This window comes from Sinohyriopsis cumingii, chromosome 17 (assembly GCF_028554795.1).
Source record: "Sinohyriopsis cumingii isolate HCF-2022 chromosome 17, ASM2855479v2, whole genome shotgun sequence".
Classification (NCBI taxonomy): Eukaryota; Metazoa; Mollusca; class Bivalvia; order Unionida; family Unionidae; genus Sinohyriopsis; species Sinohyriopsis cumingii.
The window spans coordinates 80,443,038-80,464,640 of NC_142977.1; the positions used below are offsets into that span (position 1 = coordinate 80,443,038).

At 33.6% G+C, this 21,603-nt stretch overlaps 1 protein-coding gene across 1 annotated transcript in view; it reads right to left on the reverse strand.

Moving 5' to 3' along the window:
- Window positions 1-6,984: 6,984 nt before the first annotated feature.
- LOC149779311 (uncharacterized) overlaps window positions 6,985-21,603 on the reverse strand; it is a 114,801-nt gene continuing 100,182 nt past the window's right edge. The window contains exons 62-71 of the mRNA XM_089939930.1: window positions 19,080-19,154; window positions 18,369-18,578; window positions 16,871-16,917; window positions 16,319-16,373; window positions 14,948-15,069; window positions 13,396-13,506; window positions 13,020-13,103; window positions 11,991-12,125; window positions 11,152-11,203; window positions 6,985-7,528 (exon numbers count right to left, since the gene is read on the reverse strand). Of these exons, the coding sequence (XP_089796056.1) occupies window positions 7,188-7,528; window positions 11,152-11,203; window positions 11,991-12,125; window positions 13,020-13,103; window positions 13,396-13,506; window positions 14,948-15,069; window positions 16,319-16,373; window positions 16,871-16,917; window positions 18,369-18,578; window positions 19,080-19,154 (1,232 nt within the window). The 3' untranslated portion in view covers window positions 6,985-7,187. The remainder of the gene's footprint in view (window positions 7,529-11,151; window positions 11,204-11,990; window positions 12,126-13,019; window positions 13,104-13,395; window positions 13,507-14,947; window positions 15,070-16,318; window positions 16,374-16,870; window positions 16,918-18,368; window positions 18,579-19,079; window positions 19,155-21,603) is intronic.

Here is a 21,603-nt window from a genome sequence, read left to right on the forward strand (position 1 = left end):
ATTTTGAGATAAATACTAGAATAGATTAATTGTAGACATTTAATGAGCAGACACATGAAAATGATATGGTCAGTGTTGGCTGATTTTTAACTAAATAAATACTTTTCACAGTCACTGTCAGTTGAATATTTTCCTTAAAGAGATATTAGTTGCATTTTTTTCTTCAGTTTTACACCAGTGATGCTTAAAATGATTTTCTTATTCTGTCAAACTGTAAGAGGATGAAACTGGGTGGGATTGAATCTAGTGAAAACACTTAACATGGTAACGTGAATAATATGTTTATTTATAATACAAATTCATGATGAATGAATCTCGGACTCCTTTGCTCAGTTCTTTATTTCCAACTCTCACACTAAACTCAAGCAACTGAAAACACTGTTCTATACATATGCATAAATTTCCAACAATAGATGTTGCAAAAAGATATTGTTCTCTAATGGAAATGAGCAGAACATGAATTTTCAAGAAATAATCACAAATTATTTCATTTTTATAATGGATGTCATCAGTGAATGCATTGTATATGATTGATATGTGGATTTATCAGCAAATGATTCATGTATGGACTTGTCAACAAATATAATAATCACTGTATGGACTTGTCAACAAATATAATAATCACTGTATGGATTTATTAACATATATAATCATTGTATGGATTTATCAACAAATAGGGGCCCCGAGTGGATCACTGCCATCTCACCTCTGTCTGCGTCGTTTCGAGTCTCGGATTCGGCTAATGTGGTTATGTGAGAAAGCTTGCCAGTAGCTTCTCGTGGGTCAGTGGTTCTTTCCGGGGGTTTTCCGGGTTCTTCCTACACCATTAATACTGGCCGCCATGTATAGCCTATCTTGTGCTGAAAAATGGTGTTAGGGGTGGTCCATTAATTATGTCAACAAAATGGGGGGGGGAGGGGGTTTGAAGAAGTTTGACAATTGTTGACATGGGGGAGGGGGGAGTTCAAGATAAATTGACATCAACAATGTTATTTTTTTACAATAAATTTAATAAATCAAAAAATAGGAAATTAGTCGCTGCTTTGGTATGGCACACACTCGCTTGCCCGTCAACAGCCCACCAGTTTAATCCTAAACCGGTTGAGCTCTTGCCAAGGAAGTCAGTCTTGCATCATCATATTTTGTTTTTATTCAGTGTAAATTGTAGACTGTAGACAGGCCTTAAAGCACCAGATGCATCTGAGCAACTTGCACAGATTTCCATCTCTTCAATCAGTTTTTTGAAAGTTGATAACATGCTACCTCGATCGGCAAAGGCATTCAAAATTCTTCCATATGATCTATATTGTCCTTCCATTCAGTTGTCGTTGCTTGAACAGATCTGCAAAATCTGTCACATTTATGTTGCTTCACAAGTCATGTTGAAGAAGCATGTTCAACAGCACCGACAATGCAATCTTGGGCCTAGGCAATTACCACATGCTCCTCAACCGCAAAGAATTCAGCCAATATGAGTGCTTGCCAAAAGACAGAGAGAGCTGATGGCAATTAATGCTCATGGAGAGATGTTAAGTGCAGAATGGTTAGATGAAGATGATGTTGACTTGTCAGGTGTATCGGTTCCACAAGAAATTAATGAATCAGCCACTATGCCCATTATAACAACTGAGGAACATTTGGCTTCCCCATGGGAAGATGATAGAAGCTAGAATATAAACTCTCAATTTTTTCATGAATTCAAAGTGTTATAGTCAATTTGAAATCTGTTAAACAAGTAAAAAAAATGTATTAAAATTTATTTGTAGACCTTTTAATTTCCATAATTCTATTTTTAGCATAAAAACCAGCCGTATAAAATATTGTTAGTTTGTGGGGGGGGTGGGTAAACTTTTATTGGGGGGGTCACTGAAAGTTTGACAGTTGTTGACAAGGGGGGGAGGGGGGTAAAAAATTGCCTAAAAATTGTTGACATAATTAATGGATGTCCCCTTAAACCCTACAACAACAAAAAATAAACAAATATGATATATGTATTTTCATCAAAACGTTTGTTGATGCATTAGATTGTGGCACATAACTTTTGTTGTATAGGAAAATGGAGGAGCTTGTTAGCTCAGCCATAAGTTTTTTAGGGTCTCCTTGCTTTTATCTTTTTAACACTAGTACAACTTTCTGAGACATTTTCTCTAGAGGCTTCTACGCTTGATGAGCTGTCAGGTGAAAGAAAAAGTATTGTTGCTACAATTTATGATGATGCTATTGAACTGCTATGTGAATATGAGCACTTACTAAGATAACTGCCAGAGGAAGTCATACCTAGACGAGCAGAAGATGCAAGAAGAGATATTGGTAACTAAATTTAACAGAAAGTGAGTGAAAAGATGATGTGAAATCCCAGAGATTGTACCACATCTGCAAAAAGCGAAAGAGCTGAATCAGGATCTTGGGCAACACTGAAAATCATGAGATATGAAGTGGCATGATAAGCGTAAGGTGACGTACCTCTGTAGGTAGAAACTTCACTGCCACATGTGACATTGCCACAAGTGGTACCACAAAAATCTCCCTTAATTGAAAACGTACAACCACCTGCTCTACAAGAATGGCCAATGACTTCTTCAAACAAAAAGGGAAAGACAAAATGGAATGACAGAAAAAGCAAAGAAAAGAGGGGGCAACTGGCAAAGGAATAAAATACTTTAAAAATTCGTCCTAGCTTGCCGCATGGATGAAGTTGTTAGTGGAAAGTAAGCAGGCAGGAAATGTTGGCATAGAAGCTGACAATGAAATTTCTGATATACTAGATGACTCGGCATTTCTGCTAGGGTTTACTACTGGTACCTCTTACTGGCAAGGGTGGAAAAAGTTGGTACAAGATTTTACTGGCACAAATGCTAATCAACCAATTTCATAACACTGGCATAGAATAGAGAAATTAGGGTGTAAACGATACTCTTGAGTAAGAAAATGAAATGAATGAATTTCTGCTTATTACAGATGTGTTCATAATTGACAGTGTCACAAGTCGACACCATGACACTAGTTCATTCCACACAGCATAGTGAATTTTATCCTATCTATAAGTCAGTAAATTGTAGCTAAAAGTACCTAATTCAGTTCAAACAAGGTATTTATAGATACATTTTAGGATGCTGACATGAAACTTGACAGAGTTGCAGGTCGTAAAAAAATGTGCAATCTTGCGTGGAACAAAGTAGAGTGTAATCCCATTCCAATAATATCACTGCCAGTCACCAACTTAATCCACATAAAATTAACAACATTGATTCAGAGTTATAAAGAAAATAGTTCAGCTGTTTCAAAAGTTTTATTGGCTTGGTGTGGGTGAAAGCCTTCAACATCAGCATGGTTAAATCACATGACTTAAACTCACCTAGACACAAAAACTGGTAAAATCAAAACTAAACTGGTCCCTCAACATACAATCGTGTTAATTTGATCTGAACAAGAGTAAATAAAGCACCAATGTGTCCAACAACAAGGACTGCATATTCTGATGCTAACAAAAATAGCCCAAACAATACAACCTAGCAAGGATCATTGGCCAAGAGATAACATTAAAATTGCCTGCCAGAAAGTTATCTTACTTTGGTGAACTTTTCCCTGCAATATTACCTGTGGTCCAACAATTTTATCTGCACTTGGATTGCTGAGAATGGCAGCAGCCTCTGGTTCAAAAGCAGGCACCACTCAACAACAGTAAATGGCTTTGGATTTTGACGCAAAAGAAAGCAAAATATTTTTTTGCTTAGAGTTCTGTCCAAACATTCTTCTTATATGCCGTACCAAGAAGTCTCTGTCTCTCCCTCTCTCTGAAGCCCATGTATATATAATATAGCACCTTAGTGATGAACCTATATAGGGATGGTTATAAGCAAGAATTATCTGCAAGACACTGAGCAATAAACAAGATATCTGCACTCTGCAAAGAATTTTCTGTTTATTGGGCATCTGTGTTGTCTGTGGGTAGATATGAAAAATAATTCTTTTGTATTCTTCTAAAACATTTGTGCTGGCTTCAGGTTTACGTAAGCCACTTTGTCTTGCATACTTTGAAGACGAAATAATATTTGGAAGATGCATTAATATACATCTTTCTAGCAATTTTAATGTGTTGAATCTGTCAAAGATTCCATTAAATTGAGCCAAGTCTTCATAGGACAACTAAGTCACGCCAACTTATTTCTGATGCGATACTTTCTGGTATATCTCTGCAGCCCACTATTTTAATGCAAGTAAGCATTCTCAACTTAAATGTATTTGTCATTGTCACAAACAATCGCAGCTTTTTTTTATCTGAGTCATTCATTTTATCAACCAAAGTTCTTTATTATGTCAGATACTGTTGTTTATGTTACAGTACATCAACTTGGAACAGCCAGAATATAGTACATCTACTGCAAAAATCCATGGTTGTCATATAATTTTTTGTTGCATTTTATTAAATACGAAAGATGAAATTTTGCTTATTGCTTAAATTAGTGTATGAAAAATGTGATCCTATTGTTTATGCATAGATGTCTTTCATTTGGACTTTAACGTTCAGAGTTTGTACCAACCATGAAATCAACAAAATTTGTTAACTCACACAAAAAATGAAATCATAGTTGGTCGAATTGACCTATATTTTTAAGCTGTGAATAGCTGTTCTTTGTATTTACTCTTGAGAAACTGATTTTCTTTGTATTTATATAAATTTACACAAAAAGTTGATTTGCATGGAATATTTTTCTGCATCTTGTGCCAGTGTGACTGCAGTCCTACAGCAATAAAAAGAAGTTACAAAATTATACATTAAGGATTGACTTTTACAAATTTAGCTTGTACATATAATACTTCAAATTGTGTTTTTTCAAATTAATGCGATTTTTATTTTAATTAACATATCTCTGGCTGGTACGTCTTATTACACATTATTGCCTACTGTTTAGAACTTATACCCTAAAGGACCACTCTGGTGGCATAATGGTTAGAGCGTCTGCCTAGGACATGAGAGGTCGTGAGTTCGATCCCCAGCTGAGTCATACCAGAGACTGGTGTCAGGATAATGTGACTGGGTGGAACATCATGCTACATGTCTGCGGCATGATGCCCCAGTGCTAGACATCACTATAAACTGCCACATTGCAGACATCGTAGCGATATGACTGAAAAATTGTTAAAGCTACGTTAAAAATCAAAATCACATCACATCACATATACCCTAAAGATGTATACCAGCCTTAACCAAAACCACTTAAATAATGGAAAATTTCATAAAGTTCTGCATGAAATGCAGGGAAAGATGAAATTTGTATCAATTTGTTTGCTTAAATAGTGTGTTACTAGACATGACATGGATGTTGTTATATATATGGATTTTGGTTCTGAATATTGTTTTTTTTTTTAAATGTGCATTCGACCATGAATTATGTGGTGGTGGCAAGCTTGCAGCCAAGTTTGGTAACAGAGAGGCACAAATTTTGATTGTTATGTAATTTCGATTTCCAATCAACACTAGGCTATCAGTGATTTCTCCATCATTTTCAAACATGACAATGATTGAGATGAGAGTTGCAATTACTACTTAAAACAATTTGATTACTATATTAAATATGGAATTTCTACCTAAAATTTTGTTTATCATTGCATGGTGCAGGAACTGTATGGGTAACACTGAATTTGAACAATTCATGTGGAAATCTATTTTAACAACTTCAATACTTGAAGCCTACCTATTGAATCAAGTTTGCTTTTTTTATGGAAACTCATTGATTACATACATCTGTGACAAAGTCTTTATTTTATAAGACGTGTTCATCCTGATGGAGAGAGAGAAGTGGCAGAAGAGAAAAGAAATAGGTCTCAGTATGGAATATGTTTGAAAAATGCAAATAGGGGCAGATATATTTATTAAATTTACAGCAGTTCAAAATGTAATATAGCCACTGTGGCAATATACCTTTTCCGTGACTGCAACATAATGTCTGTTTTCCGAGTAGATATAAGGAAATATTTCATCAGTGAGTGTATTGTCACAAGTGACCAAGTCACAGTGAAAAGACGGAATATTTTCACTTTAAGAGTAAAATATTTCTTATATCTATAAACAAATGTTGATTTCCTTACATATAACACCAATTTGTTTGGACTTTTTTCCCCATTTTGTGCCAAAACAATTAATGGCTGCATTACTACATCAGTGAAAGAAGTTCCGAAGTTTTACAATAATTTTAGGGTGGCGATTTGCCCTAATGTGGTAATAAAAGTGGTCTTGCTACTTTGGCGACATGATTTTCTCCACCTTCTACTTTTTAATATCTATTTACGATATATGTAATAATTTTCAATATATACTTATGAAATATACAATGAGTTTTATCAAGCTGAGATGCTTAAGCATGTAACATATATTGACATGACTTAGTAGAAAGGCTAAAGCTTAGCATATTGTGTTAATACAAACTATATCATAAGAAGCATAATGACCATCTTTACAAGGATTTCCAAGCTAATAGTTTGATGCCTGTCTGGTATGAACACCTTGGTTACGTATTATGTCAGCTCAGTTTCTATGTAACTTGATGTGTAGATGTTATAAAAAATACTTAACTACTGAGACATAACTAGGTTACTGTGATCCATACTTTATGCTTATTTTTACTGACTGGCCTAAAGCAGCTTCTTAAATGATATTGCATAGAATGTTATCAAACTTCGTGCATGGATTGAGCATGCGGAGTTCTACAGTTGCACTCTGTATAAAGAACACTTAAGTTATTAGTTACAGCAGTATTTTTTTATTATTTTATATATTCCATATTGCCTCAAGGGTCGGTGGTTCTTTCCGGGGATTTCCCGGGTTCTTCCTCCACCATTAATACTGGCCACCATGCATAGCCTATCATGTGCTGAAAAATGGCATTAAACCCTACAACAACAACAACCATATTGCCATCAGGCCAGTTCTTGTTATCATTCAAAATTTATATTTTACCTGTAACAAAAGAAACAAATAACTGATATTGTATGCTTCTTTATTTTCTCACCTTTTTAAATGTAGACATTTTAATAATACTTTCTAGTCAGCAATTCATGTGATAAATATGTAATACTGGTGAGAATAATGCAAAACTAAAACAGTTGTACATTCTAGGGCCATCATAGGTCAATATTGGCAGGTCCCCATTTACAGTTTGTGCTTAGTTTGTGTGAAATTCATTCTGTTATGTGCATACACCACAACCGCATGATTGCGGTACAGAGTAGGTCTTGCTTATTGTGCGCCCACTCGTGCATGTGAGTTTTGTTGTCTTCGTGATTGTGGTCGTTGGCTTGCAGCACTGGCACACGCTATTGAATCCTTGCATCAAACTTGTGTATGAAGACTGAGAGCCGCAGTATCCTGAGCATTCTTTGAGGTCTGTAATTACATCAAGGTTCTGGCACAGTTCTCCATTATCGCTAACTCTGAAGTACCCGACTGATCGCTGTGGCTGACCAAACACAAGGCGTGGTGAGCATTCTGAACAAGTACTGGAAGCATTGGAATGAGCTGGAAGGAGTGCTGTAAATAAAGTTGTGTTTTTATTAATATAATGTTGAACATCCAACTTTTAAGTCTGCACAAACACACACACACACACACACACATTCAAATCAGCAAATATGGTAATTTCTCTATCACGCTTGTATGTCAGGGTGTATTAACCATGAAATCTTCCAGGACAATAGATGGCTATAGCAGCAATAGATGCTACATCTAATGGCAGATAACCACATATATAGTGGATTAAAGGTCCTTATTTATTTCTCAACTCATGACATATAGTGGATTAAAGGTCCATATTTATTTCTCAACTCATAGTGGATTAAAGGTCCATATTTATTTCTCAACTCGTGACATATAGTGGATTAAAGGTCCATATTTATTTGTCAACTCATGACATATAGTGGATTAAAGGTCCATATTTATTTCTCAACTCATAGTGGATTAAAGGTCCATATTTATTTCTCAACTCATGACATATAGTGGATTAAAGGTCCATATTTATTTCTCAACTCATAGTGGATTAAAGGTCCATATTTATTTCTCAACTCATAGTGGATTAAAGGTCCATATTTATTTCTCAACTCATGACATATAATGGATTAAAGGTCCATATTTATTTCTCAACTCATGACATAGTGGATTAAAGGTCCATATTTATTTCTCAACTCATGACTTGATCTGGCATGAAATATCAGATTTAGTTCTCTAAGAAATTCACATCATCAGTCATTTACTTATTGCTGTACAAAGCAGACATTGTTTGACAAGACTGTTAGTACATCTGGTTTGTAATGTGATCCCATACCTACAAAATTAAAAATAAAATTATGGGGAAAAGCATGACTTGTACAAGGGTATATTCTGTATGCAGGAAATGAAGACACACTGACAACAAAACCGCTTAGTAATATACTTTGTCATAAAGACCCCAAGCCACTATTCATTAACTGGAGGAATACTGCATCAAAATGAAGTTTCAGGTTTAGAAATAAATTAGCATACAATAGCCTATTTCATGCAGACTTCAGAATTTGCTCGTAAATTTTGATCACGTGGCGGGTGGTTAGCTGACCATAATAGGGGGTGGGCAAAATATGGCTAACGCTTCAGCATCAGCATCAACTTCTGTAACTACTTCAACATCATTTAACGAGTTGAAAAATGCATATTCAACAGTGATGCAGCCACAGATATTGATGAAATTTAATACTGAAACCATCCTGTCTTATTTTCTGGAAACCAGGGCAGATTTCAAACCCATATGAGAGAGTAGCTTTGAGCAGTTTACACCTGGACATGTACATGTAAGTAAGGAAACGGTGTCGAAGTAAACAAATTTAATACTGGCAATCAAAGAGCAAGTTGTTCAAACTATTTTTGTGCATCCAAAACGTCACTATAATAAAATGCGTTTCATAGGAGTTTATCAGATTTGTTTTTGAAAGTCTGTGGATAATTTACATATAAATTTCAATCATTTAATTAATTTTATTTCTGAAATATTTCTAAACAACAATGGATGCCATTTTATTATGTTCATGTACCCACCAGCATTTGATTGGCTGGAGTATAAAGTAACTCTGGAGGTTATTCGGATAATTACGGAGCAACTCTGTTAAATTTGGTATGAAATGGGCTATAGGAAACTCTTGCAAATGGTCAACAAATTATAACTCATAAATACTTTGATAGATCTTTGTACCCTGTGTTGAATTTTAGGACAAATTATAAAAATAGTCCTCACACATTACTGCCAGCATGAGTATGAATTATGTAATTGTAAAAATGCAGTTTATGTGGCATATATATTAGTATATAAAGCATTTCAAAGCATTAGTTGTTTTTCAGATAATTTCCACTTTACCTAACTATCTACCATGTTAATAGCTGTGACATAAATTGAAAAGTAGTAAGAACCTAAAAATCCTATGAATAACTTGTAATGAAGAGAAGCAGCTTAAAACATATATATATATATATATATATATATATACACACACACACACACACATCTCCCTCAATAACTCATGCACAATGGGGTCCACAAACATAGCCCGCACTATAAGCAAGGGCACAAGTTACCGAGGGACCTTCAAAAATTGAAATAATTTGCTCTGACATTGAGATAACCATGAGGGTGGGCAGCATTAGGGATCTGGGTTGTTTAATGACTAAATCATTTTACAATCGCATCAATAATAGTTTTTAATAATGTGCCTTTTCTAATGAAGTTGTTTGTTTTTCTGTTTATTTTCAAATTGTCCAACATGTGAAAGATCATTCCAACTAGTTTCAACAACCATCATGTGTACATGAAATCTGTGTATAATGTCACTGCTTTTTGTTTTCTTGATGAGTCTGGTTCCCATAATGGTGTTTATTAGTATCCTGCCAAATCAGGAGTCCCAGAGCTGGGAAGTAGACTAACTGTTTATACACCACCAAACAAGATTCCTTTTTTTCCCAGAAACACACGACATTTATTTCGTCAGACAATCATCTACGTTGAACTAAAAAAATTTATTGTTCAATTAGTACAATATTGGTGTTGTGATTTCATTGGAAGTAATAATGAAACATCTTGTCCACTTTGAGGATATGTCTAAGTGCCATTTAAAAAATTCTCTGAAACTCGCTTGCCCACAATGGTCCGTATCTGTGAAATCGAGCTCTTTATTTTACAAAGTATTCATTTCGCTTGGCTGCCTTGCTATCTTTGATCACAGTTATGAAAGAGTCGGTTAATTTAAGGTAGTTTATGTTACATACACAATAACATTTATATCAGTGTTCAGTTGAAATGAATTGAGTTCACCTGACATATGACCGGGGCTGCAAGATTTTAAGTTTGTAGAATGTTCGTGCCTTTTAACTTTTTTTTAATTCCACCTCCTTTCTTTTATTCAAAAGACATAATTAACGTGATAATAAAAGGAGGCCAACTTTTAATTCAGTGCAACAATACAACAAATACTTCCTCAAGTCAGTTATCAAAACACGGTTGGCACTTAATTATGTTCTCAGAAAAACACTCACGGACATAACTGTTATGGGAGATTGCTGCATTTTACATTTAATTACAAGAGAACACATTGCATTTATGATGATTACACTTAAAAGGAACTAAAAGATAGAACTAGAACACAAATTTCAATTGATAAAAAAATTATTTAATTTGTATTATTTATTAAAGCACTGGCTTGACTCTGTGTAAGTGACATTTTCATCAATATAAATTTCCTTACATATTGCTAATTGCAGTGTACTAGGAATGTCATTTGAAAAGAAAATTTAAAAATTTGTATGACCTCTTTTTAAATTTGATATTTCATGATGTTGATTAAAATTTCCAGGTCCTATCTACCATTTTTGATGATAAAACGAGCGATATATCAAAGTTTCTGTTACCAATTTTGATCGTGATTTTCTTCAAGTTCAACAAACAGGGACCAATTTTGGGGGTATTTTCTGGTTTAAAAAATTAGATCCACACCTGACCCTGCGTTATAAGCGGGTTTACAAGTTATCTGGGTGCGAGTTATCGAGAGAGTGGTGTGTGTGTGTGTGTATATATATATATATCTTGCTTGTATGCTTATGAAAATATTCATGAGCAATAAGATTTGATAAATACTTACATGCTGGAACACATTTCATACAGCAGCCGGTTGCATCATAACTGCTCTCATTCTGAATAAGAAAAAATGGGAAATTGTAGATATTTATAACTTTGACAAATAATACTGGATTCTTCTTCAGGTCTTGACAGCTATAAAATTGTTGGATTTTTTGTGCAGTTTTTTAAAAATTATTTTGTTTTGGTTTATGAATGTTTATGTTTAAGGATATCAAACATAATCATTTACATAACTAAGTAAGAAAAGAATTATTAGCAGAGTCTCAGAGCACAATGTTCTCTGTATGTCACATTATAGTAATGATGCTGACAATAGAGTAGCAAGGATATTCTCCCAAATGCATAAGGTAACATACTGTAACCTTGATGGCAGTTAGAGCTGAGTACATAGGAAAAATCTGTCTCCCCAAAAGTGGTTAACCATATACCTACCCAGACAAGCCAGCAATAGGTTACTGAACCAAGGATTAGAGATGCGGAACAAGTAGCCTAAACACTGCACATTCTAATTCCATAACATTTTATATTTGTTTGATTTCCTTTCATTACAGTAGAGATTATTTAAATTTTATAGTGAGGTAATCAAAATGGTAGGAATCTCCTTACAGGTGGTTACACTGTTTGCAAATATATATGACAGGAAATTTAAAATTTATATGTTTTGAAGTTAAAAATTACTTACAAACTTTTTGATATTATCTTAGGTAATCTGCCATCTGCATAGCATATAAAATTAGTAGCAGATAAATTAGAGGTAGGTAAAATAGCTTGAAGTCAAAGCAACAGTTTCTTATTTATTTCAAAACATTGATGGAATAGCAACATTTTTATGAAACTCACCCGTTGGCAAGGTGGCAGAGTGTCAATATGGGCACACTCAACTTGGGTTTCTGAAGTGAGGAAGTTCTTCAGGATGGCATCATAAACACATTTCTTGTTGTAACAATTACGGCTGGACACTATCTCTTCACCATTCTGTAAGTCACAGAGAGAAATTTCATTTACTCTTCATTCTACCATGATTTCCTGTGCTACTTTTGTTTCTTTCATGACAACATGGCTCATTCAGGAGGTAATAGACTCAATCTTGAAGTTACTGCTCTTCCAAACATTTAATAACAAACTATCTGCTTGTTGATTAAAAGCACTGTATACAAATTGTGATGATGGCTCAGCATCATTTCCCATAAATCAGTTTATGCTATAAATGGATCTGTGACCCGATTCAAGATTTCAAACTAGATCATCTTTTACCGAGTCCTTCACCTTTCATCTTTAAGGTCATTTAGTATATTATGCAGCTACCTATCTGAAATGGTCAAATATTAAAGGTCCTTGCAACAAAGTTTAAAACATATACCTGTATTACTTAATCACTTGACTTAAGAGGTCATATTTTCTCATTTACTAAGGTGTCTATCTGACACAAATTTACAAGCTCTCCCCCCAAAACATAGATAAAAACTATTTGTGCTGACATTTTTTACATGTCCACCTGTATTTATCACATTACAACAGTTGAAAATAATCTGCATTATAGATACAGAAAAATAAAATTAGAATAACTATTATAATCCATAAGGTTTTGACATTTATCAGTACAATGAGAACTGATAAAAAAATAAGAAACACTAATCTCATCCTTTTCTGATTCTAATATAAACTGAACTTCTGTCAATTTATGGTGTGGTGTCAATATAAAGTCAGGTAACGACTGTTTTCATCATCAAGGCCAGTATTTAAGCACATTATTTGTACTCTCTCACTAGCTTCTAATCACCAAGATTATTGAATCCTGTTAAGACTTAATGGGAGAAAAATGTATCCATTCAGTTGGAAAGGTACTTCATGTCAAATATGTGTACTTACCATGTATACTTTGCCTTCCACCACACAACCAATGGCTTGGCATTCACCACAGCACTTGCCTACAAGTGGAATTCTGTGCTCACCCTGAAGTACAGAAGCAAAAACCATATGTGCAATATCCCCTCATAACAGCATGCAAAATACGTCTATTTTGTCCTAAAGTAATATAAACTTGTAGTGGTTTAGCATATTTTGTATTTCTATAAACACAAATAGAACTGTAGTCATTTTATAAGAACTATTTGAGACTCTCTGAATATTTCAAGACTTTGTTTCCAAAGGTTGGCAAAATGTACAAATTATTCAACCCATTTAATAAATCCTAAAAGAAAGGAGAACTCGATAAAGTTACTCCTCTAGTGTACATGATACATACCACTTTACAAGCTGGGCATGTGTTTGTGTGACACGAAATCTCACTGTGTCCATTGGATCCCTGGTTACACTGGCAGTATTTACACAGACCATCTGACCAGGTGTCTCCAACCTACAAATAATACAACTCCACTGTCAGGTAAAAATATACATAAATTTATTATCAAAGTCAAATCTGTAAAAGCATTATACTATGATATAAGTCTGTTCAAAATTATAATTTTATTGATATTAAGATTAGGTTTAATGTCAGCACAAAAATTTGAAAAAAAGACAACAATTTGTAAAAAGAATTTAGTGTCACTGTTACAAACTTAATGTATGTTTCACTATTCTCTTCCAAGTTATCATTCAGGATCATTCAGGATGATTTGCTTCTCTGTTCAGTTTGAGGGGTACAAAAAAAGTCTGAGAAGCTATTTTTTGTGAAAATCTATCCTGATTTTAAGCCAAAACAGTCTCACTTTACCATTTCATAAAAACAAAAATAAATAATTGACAAGAGAAACAACTATTTTTAGAAGTGCAAATAATTCCAGTCGTTACTTAAAAAAGTTTTGAATGATAACTGCACATTTAAAAAGATAAGAGTAAGAAATTTTTGTTATGGTCCATTTAATAAAGTGTATCACAAATTCAAAATAAAGATTAACTGTTTTTCCTCTGATACCATTTTTTCATACAGCTGTTAAAATCATATTTCTGTCACATAGATTTACCTCTCCTAAAATAGGTGTCTACCACTTTTGGTATCCCTCTTGCTCAGTATTGTTATTAACAAGAATGGTTACATGTTGTTTGCTAGAAGCTGCAGAAATGTGACCTATATTTTCACCATATTAAAAAATAGGGAAAAAGAAGAAGTTTCTCAGAATAGCTGCCTGTCTGGTTTGTAACCGCTTCAGTTATTCTCCTTAATTTTACTTTTTTTAAAAACATTTTTTGTTATATGCTTATCTTTATATGTTATGCTATGTTTACCACAAATGTTATGCTTTTGTTTTAAGTTTTATAATCCTGTTTAATTTATTTTATTGGAATTTTTTTCAAACTCTAGATTCAGTAAATTGACCATTAATAAATTTCACCCCCTCATACTCATCTATAGTAATTAAAGCATTTCATGAATAGCTAGCTCATCATACAACAACTGGAGTTAAAAAACGCCTCAAGTATTGTATAGGAAAATGACATTTTTGGACAAATGCACATTTCTTGTTGATTAAAAGGGCCATTTTAACAGTAAAAAAGATAATGAAGCATGAAAATTCAGAGTATTGTTACATCATCATATTGTTTTTTATACTATTTGGGGATTAACTATAATATGTCATGAATATGTGTGCTAATTAAATAAATTAGTTAAATCTATAAACAGTTGTAAAATTTCTACAGTATTTTCTACCAAAGTGTAAATTACTGCAAAGATGTGTGTGCCATTGTTTTGTAAGTGGATACTCATTTATGACCAGACTATATACATTTGCTATAGGACAAAAATGAATGTCTTTCATGAATTTAAATAAAGGCAATACATTAACAAAATTATTTACATTGTATGTTATCTCCACAGAACTAGTGTTGGGAACCTCTGTGCCATTTATAACAGTCTTGGTTGCTGTGTACTTGCATACTGGATTCGGTGCTGGTGTAGGAGCTGGTGTGGGTGACTTCACTGTGAAACCAAAATAAATGTTATTGAACTTCTGCTTGTAATTATATCCATGCTATAAATCTGCTTTGTGTTATAAGTGAGGGAGTACTATAGTAAGGGATTCCAGTAAGACTATGTCATAGCAGTGCTTACAAAGACTATGTCATAGCAATGCTTACAATGACTGTGTCATAGCAATGCTTAGAAAGACTGTCATAGCAATGCTTACAAAGACTGTGTCAGCAGTGCTTACAAAGACTGTGTCATAACAATGCTTACAAACACAAAGATATGGTATTTAATTATGTGAAATCACATTATAGCTGACTTTCATTGGCCATAAACTAAATTAAATGAAATAATTCAAATATGCAATGATCAAACAAAATTCAAATAATGCGATCCATGATCCTTTAATAAAAGGTCGTGGGATCCTATGGGAATTTATACTGAGGTTGAGGTTCATGGTACTTTTTCACTGTACAGATACTATGGCAGTTTATATCAGTAAGGGATGCATGGATATTCTCAAGTAATCTTGTTACAGACTTACTGATGTGAAAATCGTGTTTTCATTTCTCATGACAAAGTAATGATATAAAATGATTTTTAAAAAAACAAAGTAGTGTTTTGCTGCAAATTAGTGTTTTGTCACAGATCAATTTTGAATATAACAAGTAAAATTATGATATGTTTGACATGTGTCATGTGTGCCAATATGGTGGCCGAATGTGGTATTATGAAATATATTTGGTTCAAATCCAACTTTCGGAATAAAAAAAATAATAAAGAAAAATTGCCACTTTTTGTTATTTAATAGCATATATTATGATACTATGTACATTTAGTTCACCGAACAACCAAAATAGAAATCCAAAATTTTATGATTGTGGTATATTGTGGTACACATCACGATATGTTCTCAAATACTGTGGTACAAACGTTTTTGTGATACCCATACCTAGTTGTAGGGAGGGACACTGTAATTGTTCTATTATCATGGTGATTGAACAAAAGAAGAAACCTTAAATGGACAATAATTAACAGATTTTTCTCTCCATGCAAACTTAAATCTTTTTGGGCAGCAAACTCAAATTTAAGATTCCAAAATCAAATAAAACATTTGGAGTATCGCTAGTGAAAATAATTAATTGAGCTTTTGCGGTAGAATATTGAAAATTAGAATAATTCTGGAAGTCCATAGTGTCAGTACAGCACAATTTTATATGTCTAACTTAAAACACTCTTAAGGTCATTAATAGCAACTTACCACAAGCGTTCTGAGTACAGTTGCAATCAACCTGGATCTCGATAACTTCATATCCCTGTAATAATATATAATAAATATGTATTAATTTGCATTTTCATTGTAAAAAAACACAAAACAATCAATCTGTGAATGCTGTGTTCAAATTCATTATTCAAACCCATAAATAAATTCATATATTATCCAATGCTCACCTTAGAAATACCTTCTAAACATGAAATAATACTACAAACCACAGAGTGATTATGTAAAGACCTCTGGACATGGATTATGTGTGATGACAATATTAAAAGCCCATCATTATAATTTTGATAGTGCAATATTTAAATTATAAACATATTAAGATTCTTTTTTACTGGCATCCTTCAATTTTAAATTTAAGGTAACAAATGTTGATCAAAAAATGCAATTCTCATTATTGCATCTGTCTGGTACATATGTAAACATAAAATAATTGAAGTTTCATTTGATCATGAAAAAATATTTTTTTAAACAGAATTTTTCAGCTGCACTTAAGTCATTTGTCAATTGAACATATCTTTAAAGAAAATGTACCTGAGCACATTGTTTCTTGACCACTGGTGGACATGTCGGAGGGCATACTGAAATGATAATTTTAACTAAAGTTCAGTACAGTTTACTACAGATGTATAAATAATTTATATATCTGTACAGTAAGCTAAAGCTATATGTGTTTCAACCTGCTTTATTCAGTAAATTTTGAAATCATTTGCATGTTATAACCTGGATATCTAAAACAAAAGAGTTATACATACATACATACATACATACTGCATGGAGCAGTATTTAGGAGACAAAACATTTACCATCAATAAGTGTTGAGACACCAACCTCTGACAATGTGAAACAGGAATGCCATGTAAAGTGCATTTTGACATATGCACTTCCTAGAGTAACTTTCATGCCAAGCAATATTCTGGAGCCAGTTGAGAAAAGAGTGTCATAAAAACTAACCAACCAATTAAAGAATCAACCAGATAAATTTGGTGTTTGCTTCTATGTTGATGCCTTGAATTATTCCAAATTTTGTGATTTCTGTAGCATACATTTTGTTTTCATCTAGCTAAAATCTTAACAGACTGCACATCCTTCCAACATTTTATCTGATCTTTCTCAGCTGAATCTGGTTGCTAATCTTACACGATTCTGATTGGTCAATATGTAATTTCTATTGCTATAAAAGATTTTGATTAGTCAATATGTAATTTCTATTGCTATACAAGATTCTGATTGGTCAATATGAAATTTCTATTGCTATATAAGATTCTGATTGGTCAATATGCAATTTCTATTGCTATACAAGATTCTGATTGGTCAATATGTAATTTCTATTGCTATACAAGATTCTGATTGGTCAATATGTAATTTCTATTGCTATACAAGATTCTGATTGGTCAATATGAAATTTCTATTGCTATACAAGCACTTACAATACACTTTTGGAAAAAAAGACAGACATCACAAGGGTTTCAGTTAGCTATGATATACCAGTGTTAAAACTGGGGTTCCACTAGTACAATTTCTCTGACTGGAAAATTGGAATTTGAGAGAATTGATCACAATGGTGTAATTGGAGGGTAAAAACAGAAATGATTTAGCCAATGGTTGGTATTATTGTAACTGTACTACAATGACAAGGATGGGTCAAAGGTGATAAGATATGACTGACCCCTTCTCTATAAACCTGTTCAGGCAAGGCAAAATAGGGTTCTTGATCTAAAACTGAATGAGCAAGACAGGCAGATGGAAATCTTCAGTGATATTCATAATGTACACAAACTGTATAGCATAATGAAGTCCATGGTTTAAATTAACCTGTAGTATATTTTATAATTATCACTAAACCTATGAAGACTTAGCATCCTTATTAACTAAGATTTCATTAAACTAATCTAAGGTCAACTTCACATACTTTTCTTGTCAATTTGTAGATTTTTTAATTCCATTCCTTCTGATCTGATCTGGCCAACTGAATGAATAAACGCACAAAGAAAACACAACTTAGTGATAGAACCTATCACACAAAACTTACTGCATTTGTATGTTGGGCAGCATTCCTCGGAGTTGATCTTCTGCAGGGCCATGGGAGCATTACAGTTAAGGGCCGGAGAGCTGCATAGTTCAGACTTACAGAATATTTCATAGTCATTGCAACAGCCAACAGTGACAATCCTGGCCACTTCTCCAGGTTTTAGTTTTGGTTTCATAGGTACAGAACATGTTATATGTCTGCATATATTGGCTGTAGTGAAATAAAAAAGGAGATGATATAGAATTGACGTAGTACTTTTAAAACATGCTCTCCAAAATATTTATGACATTTAAGTAATAGTGACCTATTGTTGATATGATGATGAGTGCTCATTTTAATGGATCCACAGATAAAGTCACAAGACTGTACAATAACTGCTGTATTACACACTGAAGCACTGCCTTACAGTTACCCAAAACTTAATCGGGCTATGACAGAGGGAATGAAAAGGATTAACAAAAGGCAGACAATATGAGGTTAACATTTTAAACAGATATTGTCTAACTGACATGAATGTTAACACTATGCCCACTTCACATTCACTGTGGATCATATGAAAAAGGCAAATCAATAAGATGACCTCTACCTAACAAGAAGAATGTAAATGTTTAACCTAATATTCAATGCTTGAGAAGCTGATTGATGAATAAATTGATCAATATAAGTTTTTTAAATTAAAGTTTCATGTTTCTAATGCAAAAGAGTACATACATGTAGTCAGTGCCCCAGGCATAGCAGTAGGAACAGCTGTTGTCATCTTAATAGGACCAGGTGTGGGTGATGCAGCTACAAAGGAGATGTTGTCGAATATTTTCAAAATAGCCTTTAATATGTGAGTTATAAATCATCAATGCAATAGGAAAGGATTGTCCAATAATATAATAACACGAACAAACTCCATATTTTGATAGTCCATGAATGACTATTATCATTATCTCTTATTAATGAACTTGTAAATTTTACAATGAAAGTGAAAGATATTCCATAAAATTGTTCATCATAAAGTTACCTCTGCACTTGATCTAAAGTTGATATTAGCAAGTAACTCCTTTACTGAATATTATCTTGAAAGAGTCAACATACAATTCTAATTTACTGACATGCTGAAATGCTAACTCTATCAATAGCCTGCTCTAAAAGTAATAATGTTACAAGCCTATTCTTATATGCATCATACATGCTTGTCATGATACAAATGCATACAAAATTTTATTAAGATACCCTAATGGTTCTATGACAGGTAAAAAGAATCACTAGATGTGACCATTTCTTGTTTAGTTGTGAAGTCAATAAACTATAATACTTCAATGATTGTTTTTATTGTTCTTTATGTCTGCATATTTTCTTATTTCTCCAATATGACTGTCTAGTCCATAGGTGAAGTGGTAGCGTGAGACTTAAAACAGACACTACAGCTCTCCATACAAGTAATGTTAAATGTCATTTATATCATCGCTTATTCTTAAATTGGACCTTACAATACTCTATGCATATCACACTAAATGCTATTTTTATCCTTGCTATTCTTAAAATATAGGAGCTACAGTAATCAATGCATATCACACTAAATGTCACTTACATCACTGCTTAATCTTAAATTGGATCCTACAGTACTCCATGCATAGCATGCTAAATGCCACGTACACCCTTGCTTATTCTTAAATTGGATCCTACAGTACTCTATGCATATCACACTAAATGCTATTTTTATCCTTACTCTTCTCAATAAAATAAGAGCTACAGTGTGAAGTGTTGAGCTTTGAATTGTATTGAACCTTAAAGCTGAATGCATTGAGCATTAAAATGTTATCACATTTAAGCCAGAAGTCTTTGCGATGGGTCACTTCAACCTTTCTTCTTTTCTTCCCCTGTGCCAGTGTTAAAACTTGAAAGGTTAGACTTTATGACTGAGTGAGATTTGACCAAGGGCATTGCTATGCTGCCTTGAGAATGTAAACATTTGAGCTACCAACCATAACTGCTTGATAGGAACCCATGTCAAATTATCATTTTCAAAGGGAAACTGATAAACCCCGTAGTTCACCGATTCAATGCTGTCTAAATCTGATGGAAGAAATTATTATCTTGGGGAAAATTTAGGAATAGCTGCCTACGGTTATGCAGAATAAATTAAGGTGTTCACTTTAGAAGCAATGTGAATTTAAAGTGATGACCTTTGTCGGAATTCTTTAGTCTTAATTTCCTGAGAGAGGAGTAGTTTTGGGAAGCCTAAAGAGAATAGTGCTTTCCTTGTTAAACAAGAAAGGGATCAGGTGGCTAGGACGCACAAGTTCTGAAGGAGAACAGCATTAAGGAACAGCTGTGGGAGAGAGACAGGAGAGTATGAAGATGTAAGTCCGAGGAAAAAAAGAAGGACAAGGTCAGAATAAAGGACTAGGAAGTCCAGGAAGGGACAAAGCATAGAGAATAGGAAGTTGAGGAAATAGGAAGACGCTTGTACACGCATGGTCAAGGGAGGAAGGTGATGCAAATCGGTCGTGGACATTGAGCTCTTTTCACCACTTGTTATTATGATGGAATAACTCCAAATCGGACACTGCTATTAAATTCTGTTGACATAATTTAGATTGAATTGGTATTGCCACATTTAATTTGTTTTGATTAAATTTGTTATTTTTCTTGTCTACGGGGGCTCGTATTGCTTTATTTCTTGACAGTATTCTTGCTCAGTCCTGTGTTGAAATTCTATTTTTTTTTCACTCCCACCGGGCTATAACATTAAGGGTGGTCATCCTCTAGATAATGCCAGCCAAATCCAATTAACTACCTCTCTTACTAAGAAGGCGACATTAAATACAGTAATCAATGCATATCACACTAAATGTCACTTATATCATTGCTTATTCTTAAATTGGATCCTACAGTACTCCATGCATAGCATGCTAAATGCCACATACATCCTTGCTTATTCTTAAACATTTCAAGAGACATAAACCAAAGAGTTTTGGTCAGATGGCACAGTTTAAAATACTAAATAATGGAATCAATGTTGATCAAACATTTTGTACTGGAAACAATGTCTTAGTCTTATGTAATAATGCAAAGATTTAAGTGTTTCATGAAGATATCTCAAAAGGTTCATGAAGATATATCAAATGGTTCATCAAGATATTAAGTAAATATCAGTCTTACATATAATCTTACAAATGAGCTAACTTGAAAATAACAAAAAAGCTTTATTTGCGGGGGTTAGGGGTACAATAATATCTCTGAT